This window comes from Harpegnathos saltator, unplaced genomic scaffold, assembly GCF_003227715.2.
Source record: "Harpegnathos saltator strain DR-91 unplaced genomic scaffold, Hsal_v8.6 scaffold213, whole genome shotgun sequence".
Lineage (NCBI taxonomy): Eukaryota > Metazoa > Arthropoda > Insecta > Hymenoptera > Formicidae > Harpegnathos > Harpegnathos saltator.
Genome location: NW_020229999.1, coordinates 783,499 through 804,007, shown reverse-complemented (window position 1 = coordinate 804,007; position 20,509 = coordinate 783,499). Strand labels below are relative to the sequence as shown.

The following is a 20,509-nucleotide window of genomic DNA, read 5'->3' as shown; positions in this document are numbered from 1 at the left end:
ATCAGAGCGAGATGGAGAGAACACATTCCCTCTTTCTCTCTCTTTCGCTTGGCTCGTCAAAACTAGCCGAGCGGTGGGCGGGACTTCAGACTGATAGACGGGAGCAGTTTCTCTGTGTGTGTGTGTGCCGACTACATTGTTACATAGAAACGTATGGCAATTGAAAATGTTTAAGCATATACCCTGAGATTCTATCTGTGTGTATGACACATGTGTGTTTGTGTGTGTATGTGTGTGGGAGTGCGTATATGCACACGTACGTCACGCCCACTTTCAATACAACACATGCACACGGACCCAACTACGCTAAGAAACGCCTGCCGGAGTATAAATAAATACTAACGTAACGCTGAAATATTTTGGAAAAATAATTTTGGGTACACACAAAATATTATCTTATTATCATATATTTATATATCGATATAAATCGTATATAATCTTCATGATATTAATCATATACAATCTCAATTCTTATTTTTTTTGTGCATGTTAACAGGTTAATTCATGTTACAAATGCATAACAATGCGTGAGACCGTGCTTGTCAAATACGCTATTGTGGTTGTAGCACGGACATAAACTGCCTGAAAGTGAATGTAGCACGGACTGCCACCATATGCAGGTTTTACCGCCGAAACCTGAAAGTGAATGTAGTATCGTAGTTCCCCTCTCAAAATGGATGCAGATGGCGCCTTTTCCTAGTGCGGAAAGTCGGTGTCGTCGAAAACGCCGTGTTGGCCGCTTTCACGTTCCTTTCTGATAACAGGAAATTTCACGAAATAACTCGAAACAGTTCGACTATCGATCTTGAGAATTGTTCCGCTTTCAAGCGATTAATCGCGTATGAGGCCAACCCGGTGCCGAGTGCTGAATTAATAAACACATAACGAGAAGAAATTAAACGATTTCTCCAACATTTCCAATGACCGTCGGTAATCTCGAAAGCGCTGAGGTACGTATGGAAAAGACACGTTCACGATTTCATTGTCCTTCGCATCGTCAGTGCGAGAATCGGACAAAATGCATTTTAATTCAACTAATCACTTTGATGTTTTTGTTACATCAAATGAATATGCGTTTTTCCGTTATCGTACACTTATTTATCATCACCGTGAACATGGTATGATGATGCATGCTATTGTATCGAATGATTAAACAGGGCGTACAAAATATTGTTTATGATTCGTTTTGAAATATTCGACGTTTCAAATCCTTCGAAATTTCTGGAAGAAACTCAAATAGAAATTGTCTGTAGGGAGCTCTTATGCTGAACAAGTTTGGTGAACATATTCCTTCAGAATATGATCACGTACAATATTTGACATATTACACATATTAATCTGTTCAGCTACAATAAATTCGTTTAATAAGAAAAGTAAGAAATTAAAATTACTTCATTCCAATATGTCTATCAGAGATATTGAGAAAAAGTCGCAAGTATGGAAAAATATATAGTTGTGAAATTTAAATAAACCTGTTTAAGATGGGCAAGGATTCAATACAAGATGGAAAAACCCAGGCAGACTTCATTCAGGAGAAATTAAATTTTAACATCGATTCTACGGATCCTGTGACAAAAGCATCTTTATCTGATCATCTAGAAAATGAATGGATAGATATACTTGGCAATGGCCAACTTAAAAAGAAAGTCATATTAAAGGGCAAGAATGGAACACGGCCAAATAGAGGTGACATATGTACCTTAAAAATAATTGGCAAACTTAAAAATAATCAAAAAATAGTGGAGAATTATGAGGATTTTGTTATACAGTTAGGAGATGTGGAGGTTGTACAGGTATTAAGCAAAATCTTTTATTATTTATGTATTTTTATTAATCTGCTTGTAAAGTAATTCTATACTTAAATTACAGGGGTTGGATTTAGCAATTGCAATGATGGATGTAAATGAAATTGCTGTGATTGAAGTTGATCCTAGATTTGCTTATGGCATACTTGGACAAAGACCTGATATACCACCCGATGCTACTATTGAATATACAGTTGAACTGAAAACTGTTGACTTAGAGACTGATATAGATACACTAAGCATAAAACAGAGAAAAGAAATAGGGTAATCTTTTTATTAATAAATTAAGAATCTGTTTTTGTATTATTTTTAATGTTTGCTTTTTGTATTGAGCCACAAGTACTAAGAATGAAAAGCTTTGTGTACGCTTAATTCAATTTACCTTTATGTGTAATGTTTAAACATTTATTTATGAAGGAACAAAAAACGAGAACGTGGAAACTGGTGGTTTATACGGGATGAACCATCTCTTGCAATACAATGTTACCGAAAAGCATTAGATTATCTATCACCGACGATGAATGTTACAAATTCGAGTCAACATGAAAAGGAAGAAACAGTTGGTGATGCTGAATTGCAGGATTTATTGGAGGATCGCATGAAAGTATATAATAATTTAGCAGCCTCACAAATGAAGACACAAGCTTATGACTTGGCCCTGGAAAGTGTAGATAATGTCCTGAACTGCCAGCCACAGAATGTAAAAGCTTTATTTAGGAAAGGTATTAAAAAATTTTCTACCTCTGATATTTTAATTTTAAATAAACCGATATTATGTTCTCTCTGACAGATTTATTTCAAAATTTTAATAGGAGAGTATAATTTCTGTATATATATATTTCTGATTGTAGGGAAGATATTACATTATAAAGGAGAACACGAGCAAGCCTATCTAGTTTTGCTTCAAGCTGCGAAATTAGAGCCGGAATCGAAAATTATACAAACAGAATTGGCAATCTTAAAGGAAAAGAATGCTAAGGACGCTCTTCACGAAAAGCATTTGTATCGTAAAATGCTTGGTACAAATAAAAATACTAATAATTCAAAGAACATGAATATGGAAAAGAAACAAAAAACTAACAAAGCTATATGGGGTCTGATCGGAGGAGCATCTGCTGCTGCTCTAGTTGGTCTGCTGGCATACAGGTTTGCTACATGAAAATAATGAAAACCAGGAGCGGATAAAATTAAATATTAAATTAACGGGTTGGAAAATAACGATTCTCATGAGAACAGAGCATAATTCCCAACTAAAAAAAAAAGAATACACATTTTCTCATTTTTAAATGTTTCTAAATATATGGTAAAATAATATTCTATAAATTGTTTTAACACGCCGAGAATAAGTTACGTGAGTAATAATCCGATAAAATGTTTGAAGTTTGGTACTATATATAAGTTTCTTTAGGTATCATCGTTAGTGCAACACATCCGAAGAACACGCCATTATATTCATATTTACATTGCCGATATCTAATAATTACATCAAACAGCTACATACTCGCGATATATGATTAAAATAAGCGTTCCCTCTGACGCCTCTAATACAAGAGTTACAATTTTATAATACACAGAATAATCAAAAATTACACAAAGTGCGATTCTCTCAGTACTTTATACAATGCTCTGTTCGAAAACTATGGGTAATAGTCGTACAATCAGCGGCATTAATGTTGTCCGATCCCTACAATCAAGGATTTGTATTTCTATAAAAAAATATTTTATCTATTTTATATATATATATATAATTACGTACGTGTAATTATTATATATTAATAAATATGTCATGTGGTTCAGATATTTTATTTCATGAAGAATAAATTCAATTTTTCATATGATTATTATGTTATGGCATATTATTTACCATTAATGGACAACGTTAGTGCATTTGATTGTGTATATAAATATATATATATGTAACATCTGTATTTGTACAAAGAAAATATTGATAAATAAATTTTACAGTTGGTGATGTTATATGTATTTGTAATTGTGTTTGAAATTTCGTAAAACTGCTCAATGATATATATTAACTATATTATACAAAATTAAATAGAAGCTACATATTACTTAATATTATCACATATTTTATATATAATCTACTGATCATTAAAAATATTGAAGATCATATATCTACGTATTTGTTATATTTTTCTACATATGTACATATGCAACGTGCCGACATTTTTAAGAGTGCGATTCAAATGCTCACTTATTTTACGAGGTAGTGAAATTTGTCTCATACGAAAAATATGCATGATATTAAAAATACATATTCGTTCATCTTTAAGAAATAAAATCAAGTGCTAGATTGTATTTCGCGATATAAAATAAATACAGAAATATGTATGTATACATTATAAAATTCCTTTAACATTCTTTATCAACAAAATAACAGTGTCTAGATTTTGCATTCGAATAAAACTACAACAGACTCGAAACTTGAGCAAACATAACTGTATACATACACTACTATTTCGTCTCGCAAGTCTAGAGATTATAAAATGGCGAGAATTCACGTATCAAATATCTCTCGATCTCTTCTATTTTACAATTGTTATTCATAAGCGGGACCGAATCCTCGATATTTTCTAAAGAAACCTCCGAATAACTCGTACTGTCATAGCACGCTTGATCCGCGTTTAAAAGACTACTTTGAAATTCTATATCTTGATAATCAGGTAAATTCAACATCTCGTTGCAATTAGTTTCAAACTGATCAACAAGCTCGTTGTTTGATAATAATTCCGGGTTAGTGACTTGTACAGTCAACATTTGTCCTGTGTTAATATCTACTAGCGAAAGAACTTGTGGAGTAGAATCGATTACAGGCAAACTTGTAAGTTCTAATGACAAATTTGGACATTCAGCGTTTTCCTCCGAGTTCGTCGACGAAGGCTGATTCTGCGGTTGTAATTCAACACTCGCAATTTGTTCATTAATATTCATAATCGATTGATCTTTTTCCTTTTGCTTCATGGCCGGTTTACGTTCTTTCTTGGTTTTTAGCTTACTAGACTTCGATCGTTTTGGTTTTTCCGGCACTGGCACAAGATTACCATCTTCCGTTTTCATAAGCTTCATCACCTATTCGGGAGCGCAAATAAATTATAATCATATATAAAAATCCATCGTATTATCTGCATTTATCAAGAAAAAAAAGCAATAAAAGTCAAGCTTGGATAAATAATATAAGATTTTGCGTGACATTACCTTCTTCTTCTTTTCCAGTGTAATTCTGTGACAGGCCTCCATGTGACGAGTGAGATGGTGCGAACGTTTAAACGCAGTGCTACACTGCATACAAACGAACGGCCGGTGCTGCGCGTGCGACAATTTGTGCCTCTTAAGCAAACTGTTCCTCTTGAACGCCTTGCCGCACTCCTCGCATATGAATTGCCGCTCTTTGCTGTGGATGTAGAGCACGTGGTCCTTGAGGATGCTGACGCTGGTAAACGTTTTGCCACAGTGCTCGCACACAACGTTCCTCTCCTCCACGTGCAGGTGCTTATGTCTATCCAGATCGGTTCGTCTAGCACATTGGAACGTACACCCGTATATGTCGCAGGCAAATCGCTTCTCGCCCTTGTGTATGCGTCTGATGTGTTGATCTAAGGCCCGTTGCGTAAATAATTTCTTCGAGCAGATCGTACACGAGAATATAGCCTTTATAGGTGCATCCCTGTTAACTTTGTTGAGGTGCAACGCCGACTCCAGATGCCGAAAATAGTCATCCTTCTTGACGAACTTGTGCCTGCAGCTGGCACAATAATGCGGATCTGTAAGACAACACAATGTGTGATAAGCGGCGACACGATGAAATGTTGATTTCAATGATATAATTTTAATACTCACCGTTATTTATCGTTTCAGACTCGCTCGACTTCGAGGTGTGAACCGCCTTGAAGTGTTCGTGAGCTTTCTTCTTGGACGCAAAACTTACCTCACAGTTGGGACACTTGTGATTATTGTGATTCTGCATATGGGATAAATACGTCTGCTCGATACTAAATGTTTGCGAACACTGTTCACATTTGAACTGTTTCTTCTTACAATGGTTCTCCTCGTGTTCCTTTTTATCTGTGTCTGATTTTATCATATCTCCACATTCTGAACATACTCTGCCGCTTTGATAATTATGCTTAGCTCTGTGGTGGTTTAAAAGGGCGCGTTTTGGGAAGCTTTTTGGACATACGTCACATAGATACGGATGTTTGATAATTCTTTCTCCATGTGCACGAAACAAGTGAACCTCCAGATGTTTCCGTCTGGCAAATTTGTCATTGCAATGAGGGCAATTGTTCTTCTTATGACCTTCCAAGTGACGATCTAGGTGCCTCTTGTATCTGAATGTCATTAGACACTGCTCGCATGTTTGTACTTGTTCATCTACATCCGACTGCTCTAGATTATAAATTTTTATTCCATGCTTTAGTTCAGATGAAATAGTTTGTTTTGCGCAATTGCTATCTTTGTTTATATTGGAATTTATATTACCATTATTATCTTTTGTAAGAGGTTTGATGGAACAGTTATAAAACTCTGTTGTTTGCTTTATATCTGTACACTGAGCTGTTAAGTCCTTATTAAAAGTATAACATTCATTGTTATTGATAACTGTCGATAGATCATCTGACTGTTTAATGGAGTTATCAGAGAAATTTGAGAAAGCGTTGTAACCTAGACTCACTGTGTCAAAATTCTCTATAGAGTCTGAAATATTGATATCCATTGACTTTTCTTGCTTCACCTCTTTGTTCTTTGTACCATGTTCGGACTCTTCAACATTTTGTAAGAGTAAGTTTTCAATTTTTATAAAATTAAAGTCAATGTTGCTCAAGTTAACGTCATCCAAGCTGTTTCCTTGTAAGCCAATATCTGAAGTGCTAGTGGAAGTAACGGAAAAGTTGACACCAGGATCCTTACTTTCCAAATGACCGATGCACTCTCGCAAATAATCATAATTCTCTATTTCACTATTCTCTGCATACATGTTTGGCATAGCATCCAGAGTTGGATAGTCCTAAAACAGCAGCAGAGATTGCATAAGAATCAAATTCGTTTTCACTGTCATATAATATTACCGCGAGTGCGGTGACATAAAATTCGTCGAATGAGAGATATCTGACACAAGAAGCATAGTAATTCGTTTCATGAATATAATTTCTAGGCACATTCTTTCTTACCTGACAGTCAAACAAACGTAGCGTCATCATTTCCGATCATGCAGTTTTGACAATTGACAAAACTCGAAATACTTGTGCGAAAATATGATTCTCATATTACAGGTGAGAGAAAATGTCACATCCAGTCTGTGAATTTTTCGGGGGGTTTAAGTCAAACGTTAATGAAATCGAGCGAATGCCTCGAGGCATCTGTAAAGTAATCGCACGACGCATAACCTAAAGAACGTTTCGTGCAGAAAACGCGAAATGTCCATGTTGCATATACATATCAGAAATATAGGTAATTGAACTATTTTACCCGCGACGAAAGAGCGTTAATAAAGTTAATGGTAGGTGGCGTTGCGATGTCTTTACACTCGTTCAATATCAGATATTAATTTGCGCATTATAGGGAATTATTTTTTTTTTACTTCAACGGAAAGAAGTTAAATAACATTTTATCTACAATGCATCCATTTATTATAAAACAGTCGTTTGTCCGTTCGACTGTAGGAATGTATTTTAGAATTACCACTTTGGCACGATGCGCAGTTTAAACATGGCGCGAGAGAAATCGATATCGATCTTCGATCGATATTATGCGACAATTGTTGAGATACGAATTTCACTCGCGAACAAGTTCGCATTGCGGCTCCGTTTAAACACGCTCTTCGTTTCGCAGTTTCGAGCATGCTCTTATCCACCATAATTGTGAAGGAACGAGCAAAATATTGCGTCACGAGCAGGTATGTCAAAAGTTCTCCCATTATTTCTACAAGAAACAAGCGAGTCGATGAAGATTAAGTCAAATTCACGTTGTGAAATTTTGCAGGGAATCGAGGGTTTACTCAACACGGAACGACCAATATGGCGGGGGTAAGTGCTAACGCGAATATCAGAGGGAGAAGGAGATAAATGAGAACGTTTTCCAATTATACATTCTGATATTAGGTTGAAGTTAAGGTTAGGATTTAAAGTCCCTTTGAAACAATCTACCGAACTCGCGACAGAATTCGGGACGGAATTATGGTTATGAAAAAAATTCGATCTATAAATAATGTATAAATTTATGTCGCATACATATTCACGTAGATACACCTATATATCTCCTCAAACCCGGACAACACAATCCTCCAAAGAGTGCCTTAAAGACGTGCCCAAGGACATTCGCAAGATGTCTTTTGGATAGCTAGACGGTATATAAAATTACAAGTGGAATTACGATCGAATTCTGTCGCGAAAGTATAATACAATACTTTACAATTTAAATCCGAGTATTGATTATGAGCGTATATATACGAGGAGAAAACACTTGACAGCCAGAAGGAATGACAGAAATATATTCGGTTTATTTCGTATGCACCATCATGTATTTCACATTTAGCTATTAGAACTCTTTTTTTTGTTTAATATTGTAATTTTGAACGATACACATTTACATATATGTCATACACATAAAATTTACGCTGGGATTAATTAATTCTTTCGATAGAGGTACTTTCGACTCAACGGCCAAGCGGCCGAGTTTCCTTGAGACCTGCGATAGCTCGTACATATGTATGTATGTATGTATCTATTCGCCACCATTTTGTGTTCCATTTTGTGAACATGCGTCCGAACTTCCTTACAAGGCAAAGAGTCTTACAGGCTATGATATGTATTTTGTTTTGTATGCAGTTCACGTTTCAATGTCACTTCGATCGTTTCTTTAGTCCGACTAAGAGAAAGGAGATAATCAGCAGAGAAACAGAGATACTTGAGAAAAAAATTTACACGTATAGGAAGCTATACGATACACGAACTTTGATCGCAACTCGACAGAATGATAGAACTCGATGACGCACAGCCACCATAGAAATTAGCAATCGGTCTCATAAATACACAGACAGTCGCAAACATTTAGAGTATCATTTTATATATGGGAAAGGATAGGAGTTTAACATATACTGTATCACAAACGACTACAATTTCAACGCGTGTTTAGAGGGAAACTTCATTCCGTACTTGTTGACTGAATAAATAATAGCATTTATATCGGAATTCTCGGAAGAGTACTTATAATGTTTATAATTGACATTATGCGATGTAACTTTCACACAGTACCTCAAACAATGAACTAAAGATTAGTTTGTAACATCAAAAATGCTTAAAGCTCAACATATCACATTTTAAGGATCTATATTCTTTGGAACATAATGAAAAAGTTGACATTAGGTAAGAGATAACGAGGCTTTGCAAAACTCGACTCGCAGTTACGGTCAAAATTGATACTTATCGACCCGCAACAACCCGCACACAAGGCAACAAAAGTCCACACGAGCGCGTGCAAAATTAATCCATAAGAAAATCACCGAGTCAAATCGCGAGTTCGCGTCGGAACATCACATACGTACGGTATAGCAGGGCGGGTGTGTGTTACTTTATAGAGAGATATATATATATATATATATATATACACATATGTATATATACACACCTCGAGAAAATATATGAATATTGTGTAAATATGTAGAGAGCTTAGATATACATACGGATCGAAGATAAAAATATAATTTCAATAGGATATAATAATATATGTATAGTATATATATCTTTCGTAGTTAACATTCATATTTAGAACTCTCTTAAATGCATTAGGCATTTCGCATGATATGTTTTGAGTTTCACTTACACAGGTAGGTTAACGTTTTTCTTTCTCCTGGTTTTCCGAGAAGTATCGAGAGTTAGAAGATTACAATCGTAATAATGCCTTCAGGGGACTCTCTCGGCGATTATAGCACCAGTGGCGTGAAAAGCGACGGTTCGCTGAGAGTTTCTCTTCTCCTTCTTTTTCCTTTTTTTCTTTCTTTTCTCTCTCTCTCTCTCTCTCTTTCTTTTTCGTCCTTTTTTTCTTTTTTACGAGATAGTTGACAGGTACTCTCTACGCATACTGGGATTGGAGCATCGCCGTTGCTCACCGCTGTTGCTCGTGAATCGCGAACGTGATTTTCGCGAAACGCTCAGCTTGGCGCTTTCCACACGATCGAGCTTTCATAAACGACATTGTGTGTGTTACGATTCTCGAACGCGTTCATCGTACTTGAGTCTTCCACGCTTCGGAAAGAACGTTTTGCACGATCTCGAACGAGCGTCGCACTTTAATGTTGCGCTTTCTCTGACGAGTAACGATTAATATTAACGAATTTCCACAGAGTAATATTTCATGTAACAAGATAGCCACAGACACAATTATATATTTAGTATTACGATTTCATTAACATTAGTACAGTTAACGGAGCGATTTCCACGATATTATTACTCGATAGAGCGATTTCCGCGATTAAATACTTAACAGAGCGATTTCCGCGATACTTTAGTAACTTTCCCTCCTTTATTATTACTTGTTTGAGTTTCCTCCCGTTTCTTCTTCTTCTTCTTTTTTTTTGTTGTTGCTTTAAACGAACAGTATCCATATCTAGATTTTATTTTTCTTTCCACTAAGAGTTAAAATGCTTCTCATTTTTTAATTTGTTTGTCATGGTATATACGCATATATATATGTATGTATTTATATAACACTATATATCTCTGAGAATATAAGCTAGCGAAGCGAAACTTCCTCCTTCTTTGATATGTGTCCGTTTACGATGTGATAATCATCCTACGATAAAATTCAGCTTCTTCCTGCAACTCCACGATACGACTTAACATTATTACGAGTATAACGTTACTGATAGTGTGAAGTTCTTTCGGGGGGAGGGGAGAAATACGGATAGATATGCAATATTATCCGACGTAGTCGGGTAAACGTCTAAGTATACGATTCCTAAAGGTAGACTCACGGAAACATTGAACGGATTACGAGCTAATGCATCGATCGCGCTTTTCTTCACCCTCTTCTCTTCCCCGTAGAAAATATCTCTCTCGCCGTTGAGACTGTCCGCGCGACATTTCGCGTTTCGCACCGCGATTGTACGCCGGACGACCGTTCGGCAAAAAGAACGAATACTACGATCTGTGCGTTTGAATGTGTAACGAGACGCGCGATGGCAGACTCGTCGGTTTCTCAGGGTCCCCAATTTCTGGTTTCTTCGTGTTCAAAATTATACGTTGCGCTCTGCTAGCGAAAGTCGGCAAGTGTAGGATGGAGGATACTTTCACGGTCAAGAATGCTATTTCGCTCCGTGGAGAGGTTATCTTAATTTTCTTTCACATCACAAGAGACCCGACGCCGATCTTTTCGCAGAGAGGACCCAAAGTCAGCCACCGAAGAGCGTACCTCTCGTCACGACCCGTGTGATTGCTGGCATCCTGACTTTTGCCGGGGGATCTCTCGATCCTTAACTAAAGATGTGAGTCACGCGTTTCGACAACATCGTTGTGTCAGCGTTTCGTTGAGAGAATATCTCGCTACAGCGTCTCGGGAATCCTCGAGCGAGATAAAACATTATCTCGATCTCGACCTGTACAGCGTGAGAAAAATTGATCGGTCGTCGAGTTAACGGAAACGGAATTGAACAATGCTGATACTGCGACGATAACAAGTACTCCACATCCTCGTTTGTGCACGCCTCCCCGCCGTGTTCTTCTTCTCGACTATCGTACTTATCTTTACTACTGTAGCCACGACTTATCACGAACGACTAAGTGACTCGCTAATCTCTCACTATGTCTCGAAAAGGAAATATCAGCCGGCGCGGCGGACTGATTGCCTGATGAATTTTTTTTTCTTTTCCTCTTCTGCTTCTTCTGCTTCTCTTTCTCTCTTTCTTTCTCTCCTCTCTCTCTCTCTCTCTCTCTCTCTTTCTCTCTCTGTCTCTCTCCTCTCTCTCTCTCTCCCTTTCTCTCTCTCTCACACACAAACGGCCCACATATTATGTGTACCTTACCCTTAAAAATCATTAAGAAACACCTTCGTCGAACGGCGCTCTTCCTTATCATTACGCTAGCGTGTCCCTTATTCCTTAGAGACCTACGAGACGGGCTGCTATGATATGTGTGCTAGACTTTTGTCAGTCGCGCTATTCGAGGAAGAAACAACCTCGAAGGCGCATCGCGCCATGCGCGAGTCTTTATTCCCCGAGGTAACACTTAGTCTCACTTCTCGTCGCATGGCTCTTATGCTCTTTGTCATATATATGTGTGTGTGCATGTACGTGTGTGTATGTGTGTATATATGTATGTGCCTATGTACTTCCCGATGTATCGTTGACTTGGAGCAGTGTGTGTGTGTGTGTGTGTATGTGTCAGGATTAGAAAGGAAATTGAGATAATGTCGAGTCGACAGACTTAGTCTAGGTACTCTTCACAACGACTAAAGGAGGATTTGATTTTCTTGTAGCTTATCAGTGTATACTTCCCCTTCGTCGTGCCGTCAGGTACGTGAGCGGAGTGTTTAGGCGAACGGCGGCATTCGCTTGAACAGCCGGTTGCCCTGTCCGGTGATGCGTTTCTCGCCGGAGGTGTACTGGATCACGGACTTGATCTGATCCGTCGCCACCGGGCCGATGCAGACCAGGGGATCCTTGAAGTACGAGCAGACCTGCAAAGTGCGGTTTCGAATTAATGATAGGGCTAACCAGGGGTTGGAAAAGTTGAAAAAGTTTCAAAGTTAGATCGCTCAGACAAACTCTCACATAGACACTCTTAAAAAGTCGCGCCGCTATAAAAGGAACGAAGTGGTGGTTTTTTTTTTTCATTTTCCAATCGTCGGCTATCCTTACGTTCTATAAATCAAACGAGATAGATCCTTACCTTCCTGGGTGTTTGCCGATGTCGTCTTTGTAGCTGACAGCACAGTCCGCGGCTGATGTCGCACTCGTTCGACATGTTGCACTCCTCGTCTGTAACAGATGCATCGTTCAAGTCAATGTCCGCGAAACTCTTCCGCGGTTCCCCAGAGAGATGATCATTCAACTCACTATACAGCTTGTTCGAAGTCAACGGCGGTTGACACGATCTCGCGTCGCGTCCTGGAATTTGCTGACACATTAAGCCGGTCTCACAATCGTTGTCCCGCCTGCACAGCTCGCCTTGTTTCATTCCAAGGTCATCGACGCACGTTCCGATAACTGGAACATCCAGTTCGCGATTATCCTCCCTCTCCCTTCCCTCTCTCTCTCTCTCTCTCTCTCTCTCTCTCTCTCTCTCTCTCTCTCTCTCTCTCTCTGTCTCTTATGTGAAAGACTTCAAAGGACGAGGGAGAGAGAATAGGGCACTCTTCGTCACTCTCAATAGTGCAGATTAGATTGACGAGTGATGAAGGATTTTTCGTGAGGCATGTTATCGCACTGTTTCATTTACCTCCATCGGGATTCATGCAGATGGTGCCTGGGCAACAGTGTTCGTTGTACGCGCATTTCCTCTCGTAACAAGGTTCCTCCGTGGGTTCTGCACCTTCCCCATACATGCCGTTGTATCCGTCCGAAAGCGACTGCTTCGTTCAAAATGTATTACTTAGCATCGCGAACAGATTCTCAGAGTGTTGAATTATAAAGGAGCACTTAGAGCGGCAGAACTGATTCGCAAGATCGCGCGAAGATAAATCTCTTTCAAGATTCAAGGTATAACAAAGAAGAACGGGGGAAAATAAGCTCGAAAACGCAGCGGTAATTCGACGGGAGTAAACAATTTCGCGCATTTCAAGTTGACGTTGATTAACCGGCCAGGAGAAAACTGATTTCAAATTCGCGGGGAGGTTCCCGTCGTTAAACTCGAGCTTGGAACTTCGAAGACGCTCCGCATAATGGAATATCCGATATGTAAGACAAAACGGCGCCCGCGCGAATTGCGTCGTAATTTCCCGAGGAACGGCGATTTTTCTCCCCTCGCCGATTCTTCTCACTCTCCTCAGTTATCCATCACCGATTGTCAGGGTTACTCATATTTCCAATCTTGCGGAAATCGATGTTTATCGCCGCATCTTGCCGCGGACTTCCGATGCGGACGATAACGCGCTGCTTTCGCCCGCAGATTATCACATAACTCTGCTTACTCGCGACGCGTTACCTTGTGCTTCCGTTCGAACGAGCGAACGTACAAAATAAAATAATCATACCGACTTTAACACGAGCACGGTAACGCATATGTAATTACATGCATGCTATTAATAAAATAATTTGTATAGCTCGCTGGAATTTTACACACACATACACACACACATATGCGCACGCGCGCGCGCACACACACGCGACGAGGGAGATTATCTCGCGTAAGCGAGCAAAGTTGCAAATTGAAAGGCGCGCGGATATTATCGAGCTCAAATAAACGGCGGGATTATAGTTCCTTACCTACGGCTGAGACGTAGTAAAAGTCTCCGCAGTAACTTCTGACGCGGGCCGCGTCGCGCCGCGGGGGTGATTTCGCTCAATCTCCGGATCGCAATCTCGAGGTTAATTCACGAACGACGTCGAGTGGAAAAGCGAAATAAACGTAGCCACCGGAGAGTTCCTCGCGGTGGTTATGCAAGTGCGAGCGCACGTCGCTCGAAAATGAAATATCGATCGTACGTGACCCGTTTACCGCGGCAGGATATCCGTCAATTGAATCAAACCGCGAGCAATGCGAAAAATACTCTAACATTTTTATTCTGGTCTTTCGAGGCCCCGAGGTCCTTCTAGGGAAGACCGAGGGGCAAAATCCGCAGCTTCCGATAAAGATTCCCGCAGGTCGGAAAGACCGCCGAAACGATGTACGAGGTGCTTCGGGATTTTTATCGTCGTCATTCGAGGCACGTCTAAAGGCCGGTCGATAGATTGGAGAGCGTCTCTCGCGCATCCTTGCGACGTCTTTTTAGACGAGCTACGGAAATCTAAAAGGCGCCGCCGATGAAAATGCCAACGGGCGCTGAGGCGTGCTAGTAAAGGCTAGATTTTTCTACATACCTGTAATAGCCCCGGACGGTTCATGTAGCTGCCGTGACCGCCGTAACCGAGATTGGACAGCATCTCGGGGCTGAAGCGGTTGAAGAGGCCACCCCACGCCTCGACGCCGATATACGCTGTGTTCGCCACCAGCACCAGCGTAATCACCGCACACGCGTTCATGCCGCTGGAGGTGTACTGATCTTCGGCGCTCTGCAATCATTGGCGAAAGAAAGGCCGCTCGAGTGGACTCACGTTGAATCTTTTCATTGAAGGCGCCGAGACGAGAGAGGCGAAAGCCCCGGTTATAACGAGGGAGAGGGAGAGAGACGTTATTAAAGGGCGACCGTTACGTATTGTTATGCAAGTGTCTCTCATCGGTGTACACACAAGTCGTCTTTACAAACACCGAACGATCGTTTGAGAAACGTTGTTAAAACGTGATATTTTTTAAACGGGCGTGGAAGATTCATTTCGCGATTTTCAGAGGCGGAGAGGAGATTGTTTTAGATTGAGAAAAATTTCTGAGGGAATATTTTACATTGTAGCTTCCTCGTGAGAATGGGAACGTCTGAAAACGCTATTGCCAGTCGTTGATTAAAACTGAATCTGTCTAAGACGCGCCATTTAGAACTAAATACGCATCTGCGACGCAACCTGCAAAACGACCGCATCGCGGCCTCCGCGGAGGAGACAAATACGGGGCGATCAAATTGCGAAGTCAAGAGAGAGAGAGAAAAACGAGAAGAGATTCGTTGAAATTGCGACGAATTCTGCGGCAGCCTTTTCTGCCTCGCGTATTTCTCGCAGGTGCATATTTATCTTCGTGCTGTTTACTCGACTGGTTTTGTTGCAAGCAGTGATCCGTAAGACGACGCAGTTCGCCGTTAGCATCGAACCCGTTTTACACGACGGCTTATCGTACAGATGTCAGTGACGCGATGCTTTTACTACTTCTCTCGGGGCGATCTTTTCCCGATCGCCGATATTACGATTTCGTAATATCGCCGGCGATAACAGAATTCTCAGCGCAATTCGTCGGCGTCATCGCCGCACCCGGGAATGTATCTCTCTCCTCTTTCGCGCGATTTACTGTTAACAAGATACCGCGGCCGGGAGATGCTGCACGGGATATCTGCGCTCCGCGGTATTAATTATGCAATTAATAACTGAGCGCACCCCAGAGTAATCCCTATCGTACACGTTCAACCTGAATTACCTGCTTCGGAGGGATCGCGATTAGCGATCCCGACACGCGTGGATATCCGATAAAAAGTTGTTTCACGGATTACACGGGATTACGGCGATACGACAAATTAAGCCCCCCGAAAGATAACGCGGAACGTAACACGCGACTCTTGCATTCCGGTCAAGGACTAATTGCAACTTATGATATGAACAGTTCGATGTATGCATGATACGTTAAGCCATTACTAACGATAACCTCCAGTATATGTGTAGCCGATAGTTCTTGTTTCATCAATCTCGCCTATTTTTTATCTCCGGTAAAATCGCTACGCAGCGTTCTATGCGCGTCGCTTGAATGAATTGCAAATAAAACAACGATCGGAGTGAGCTTGCTGCGAGTCGTTCGCGACGTAAGAAACCCGCGGCGTACAAATAAGCTCGATGGTTGGTTTTAGTGGCTGGTTTCCTGTGACCCAAATTCGTCTTTTCGCCGCGCCGCGCGATCGAGTTCTTCTCTTCTCCCCGATCGTGCCCCGATTTTAACTCGTTCAATCGCGTTTTCGCATTTCTCGCCATTTTAACCCTGCAAATTCGCCGAGGTCGTCGCAACGCCAAGGACGACCTGCAGCCAGCGCAATGTGCAGGCAGGATAACACACTATGGCGAAACACTCGCGATATGACGTCCGCAGCGTTACGACATGTGAAACATCTAAAGCACCTCGTCTACGTGCGAATTTGAGCGGTGTCGCACTTACAAAACGATCAGCTCGTCCGGAACGCCGTCACACCTCTCGACCAGGAAGAGACCAGGGTACTTCTCGGCGGCTTTCACAGGATCAACAAGTCCTCGGTGGAGCTCGCTGGAGGACTGAGTTCGTGCCGCACTCGCTCTGGCAATCTATACTTCTACGTCGTTCCGGTTGCCGTCACAAGAGCGCATATACACGGTGGCGCATGCGCCACCGTCGCTCCGTCTTCTCTTCTTCTTCTCCTCCACCCCCATTTTTTCCCTTTTTTCCCACCACTCGATCACGACCTACGTGACATTTTGTTCATTCAGATCTTCAGCTTCCTATCGAGCGGCCCGAGCCGATGGCAGGCTAAGAGGAAGCTGTTCGAACGAGTCCATTCGAGCAACTCTCGCACTGATAAATGATGAATGATGCATTGCGAGTGACACGATTAAACGTCGCAGCGATACGTGATACGCGAGTAACGCGTAGTTCAAAAGAAGGGTGGAAGAGAAACGAAGAGGGGAGAAATTACGCGAGTACTCGGCGGAAAAATCGAAGCGTTTCATTTAGTGTTTAACACCTCGCGCCGCAGAGGCGGTCTCTTTTTTTTCTCTCACTTATTCAGAATACCGTATGGCAACACCGGGCTCATCCCGCTCGCAAATTGCGACGTCCGGATCCTTCGGGATACTGGTAAACACGTTTAGGAAGCACGCGGCGCGTCGTAGTCCATGGAACAGCGAGTTGGCCGCGTTTCGCGAAAGGTCAGAGATAACGTGATAATTTCGTTCCGCTCGGTTCAGAGGGTTGTTCCTCGCGCTAGGGGCATTCCCGGCCTCCCAGAGTGCCACTGGTTACATTTATCTTGAATGTATTTCCCAAAAATCGTGAGTAATCGTTGCCCGGGTAACCCCTCGTCCTCTCGCGCCAGGACACTTTGCCGCTTGTTCGTTTGTCGGTGTTCATTTACACCTACCTACCTACCTACCTACCTACCTAGCTACGTTTTAGCCCGCTCCTCGTCGCGCTCCTTACGCCGCCGCTACCTCGCTCTCTCTTGGCCGTATTGATCCAAGGTATCCTGATGTGCCCGCCGGGCGGATTCGCTCCTGTGCCTGCTCCATATACTCGCCCGCGAATCCCCAGCGTTGGACCCGTGTACTACGTATACCGGGTAGTTTGCGAAAGCAGAAACGATCGCGTCAGCGTCAGCCCGTCCTCTCGCTTGAAGCTTGCTTCCGGCAAGAAGCCTCACAAGAGCCGTCATTTAGCAACGTCTGAATTTTTCATGAAGCTCGCTCTCTTACGACAGAACCGGGATCCTTCTCAAGGAATTCAACTACGACGGAACGGTCTTCGAAATCGGGACTTGTTGAGCGCGACGGTAGACTCGAAGAGGCGATTTTTATGCTGCAGCTGGCAAATGTCGCTTGGCTCGAGCGGAAAGATGTAGGGAACTTATCCAAGCACGCGACGGAAAATTGGATTATTCATCCGCTAGCTTTCGCTATGTTTCAACCGTTGTCCGGGTTGCTCTTCGTCAAGGTATAAATGACGATTAGCTGAGAATCGATTCAAGCCGTCCAAAAAATCCCTTGGAAATAAATATTAAAATATTTGTCTAGAAATTATCGATCTTTCTCTTTCTGTCCTTTATTTACGATAACAACTCTCGATAGCTTATTTCCCAACCGAGGAGGATCCGAGCGAGGATCGAAAGTCCTCACGACCGAGAGGGGTTCGGAGGAATGTTACGCAACAACGCCTACGACTGCCTCCTCTTAGACCTCGAGAGAGGATACTCGGGAGATTTTTACTCTCGCATATGTGTAATTCTTGAATTATGAAGCATTGTCTCGCTGGCGATATTTGTTTGTCGAACGAATCGCCGCTTTCCTGCCGTCATCATACGAGGAGAGTAAATGTTCATCGAGCTATATTCGTTTTTATGTAATTTCCCTCGGGTTCTTCATTCACTAGCTAGTTACTGAATGAGATTGAACTTCTCCGCGGCAGAGGAGTTGCTTTCTTTCTTTCTCCCGTCGTTCCTAGCAATTTCTCGACATTCAGCTTTAATGTCTCCGTAGCAACTAACAATTAATCCCGCGAGACCCAGTTACGACGTCGCTCTTCTCTTTTCAGAAAGGAAAAGACATGGGACGAGCGGAGTCTCTCGCGAAGAAGGATCACCATGAACGAGTCGCCTCGCCGGCGATTCTTCGTCGACTCAGCGCGACTCACCGTTCATCTACGTGAGGCAGCCACCTGTGTAACGAAACGTTGGTGAGTGAACACAAGACGCATTGCATTCACCTTTTCGTACGCATCGGGTCGCACGCACCATTAAATCGCTTTCGTTCCTTTCTTTCGCTCGCGACGTCTCGCCGTTTTACCTCGAGGAACGTTACCGCGGCCTTGCGTGTCACGCAGGGGCTAACAGATCTTTCCCAGACTTCCGCGAAGCTTCGTCCACCGTGGCGAGAACAACGTATTACATCGCGCGGTGTAAATAAAACGCGCACGAACGGAAATTTACGCGGCTGGGAACGTCACGCAGCAGCAGCTCTCTCTCTCTCTCTCTCCTCTCTCTCTCTCTCTCTCCCTCTCTCCCTCTCTCTCTCTCTCTCTCTCTCTCTCTTTCTCTCTCTCTCTCTCTCTCTCTCTCTCTCTCTCTCTCTCTCTCTCTCTCTCTCTCTCTCTCTCTCTCTCTCTTGCTCGCTCTCGCTGACGTCTGGGTAAAATTAATTTTTCCCCCGGGGTCAACCACGCGCGACATGCGATTCTCAATGGTTCTTCCTAAGCCGCCGTTCCGACCGTCCTTCTTCCCTCGCCAAGGGAAAACGCGACACTGGCCATTCATTCGTGAACATTTGCAGAGAGTTAGATGCTCGCCCGAGGGCGATCCGCGTAGTACAATACGCGTCCTGCATGGATTTCCGGTTGAATTCAATTTTGCAGCACACCATGCGATATTTTGCAGTCGCAAAAAAGAATTAATATTAAAATTAATCGCGTCAAAGCGTTAAAGTCGGCGGAGCGGAAAGACTGCGGAAATGGTCTGTGTACGCGCGCATGAATTATTGTTTTAGTTTCATATACGTGTGCAGGACTGATTAATTCTTTACGCTATATATTTTATTACCTCTCTCTTGTCGAGCGTTTGTAGATTCATGGCCGCGTCGCTTACGTCACGTGACGCTACGTTCTGCGCGTAGAACGGTGTTCACGATCGGCGTTTTACTTTCTACAATTAACACGCGTCATTACGTACGTCATTACATAAGCTCTTATCTCGCCGAGTTCACGGGAGGAATTAATGACGTCCACGTAATGCGATATCGATAGCCGCAATTGCGAGGAATTTTTTCTGCCGCCGCGGCAGACAAATTATTCGCAAGCTTGCTTCACGCACGACTACACCCAACGGAGTTCACAGACACAATTAATCGACATCGCGACATTTCGCGCCCCCACACATTTTTTACCTTTATCCCTCCGCTCATGAGATGAATGCAGAGTTAAAACAAATTCCCGCGGCATGATGAGACAGCAGGGAAGTGCGTTAAATTTAACACGAGAAAAAAAAATACCCGAGAATAAAAATGATAGTGGAAAATTGTGGAACTAGAAGATATAATCGCGCGGGCTGTCGTTCGCGATACAATCTTGAGGGTGAAATTTATTTTAGCCGCTTTCCAAGCGATAAATACCAATTTACACGTGATCGGAGTCCCATCGGTGTGTTGTTTCTCTCCTCTCTCTTTCTCAGAAATA

The 20,509-nt window shown here is 42.1% G+C and overlaps 3 protein-coding genes across 5 annotated transcripts; 1 reads left to right on the top strand and 2 right to left on the bottom strand.

The window, feature by feature from the left end:
• Positions 1-749: 749 nt before the first annotated feature.
• On the top strand, positions 750-3,539 carry LOC105189904 (peptidyl-prolyl cis-trans isomerase FKBP8). The gene is made up of 5 exons (XM_011152303.3): positions 750-950; positions 1,482-1,793; positions 1,870-2,069; positions 2,223-2,527; positions 2,657-3,539. Exons 1-5 carry the CDS (start codon positions 921-923, stop codon positions 2,962-2,964), a joined length of 1,155 nt encoding a protein of 384 aa, XP_011150605.1. The 5' UTR covers positions 750-920; the 3' UTR covers positions 2,965-3,539.
• A 405-nt stretch (positions 3,540-3,944) lies between these two features.
• On the bottom strand, positions 3,945-7,223 carry LOC105189903 (zinc finger protein 92). Of its 2 annotated transcripts, XM_011152302.3 has the most exons (5): positions 6,992-7,223; positions 6,303-6,828; positions 5,661-6,209; positions 5,019-5,584; positions 3,945-4,892 (listed from the first exon to the last, which is right to left on the bottom strand). In XM_011152302.3, exons 1-5 carry the CDS (start codon positions 7,019-7,021, stop codon positions 4,296-4,298), a joined length of 2,268 nt encoding a protein of 755 aa, XP_011150604.1. In that variant the 5' UTR covers positions 7,022-7,223; the 3' UTR covers positions 3,945-4,295. The 2 variants fall into 2 exon arrangements, with proteins under 2 accessions (XP_011150604.1, XP_011150603.1); XM_011152301.3 differs by having other exon boundaries at positions 5,661-6,828; positions 6,992-7,021.
• A 4,550-nt stretch (positions 7,224-11,773) lies between these two features.
• spab (space blanket) lies at positions 11,774-16,909 on the bottom strand. 2 transcript variants are annotated; one of them, XM_011152300.2, is made up of 6 exons: positions 16,757-16,909; positions 14,833-15,024; positions 13,253-13,385; positions 12,871-13,020; positions 12,704-12,792; positions 11,774-12,491 (listed from the first exon to the last, which is right to left on the bottom strand). In XM_011152300.2, exons 2-6 carry the CDS (start codon positions 14,992-14,994, stop codon positions 12,345-12,347), a joined length of 681 nt encoding a protein of 226 aa, XP_011150602.1. In that variant the 5' UTR covers positions 14,995-15,024; positions 16,757-16,909; the 3' UTR covers positions 11,774-12,344. The 2 variants fall into 2 exon arrangements, with proteins under 2 accessions (XP_011150602.1, XP_019700093.1); XM_019844534.2 differs by having other exon boundaries at positions 13,253-13,382.
• Positions 16,910-20,509: the final 3,600 nt, after the last annotated feature.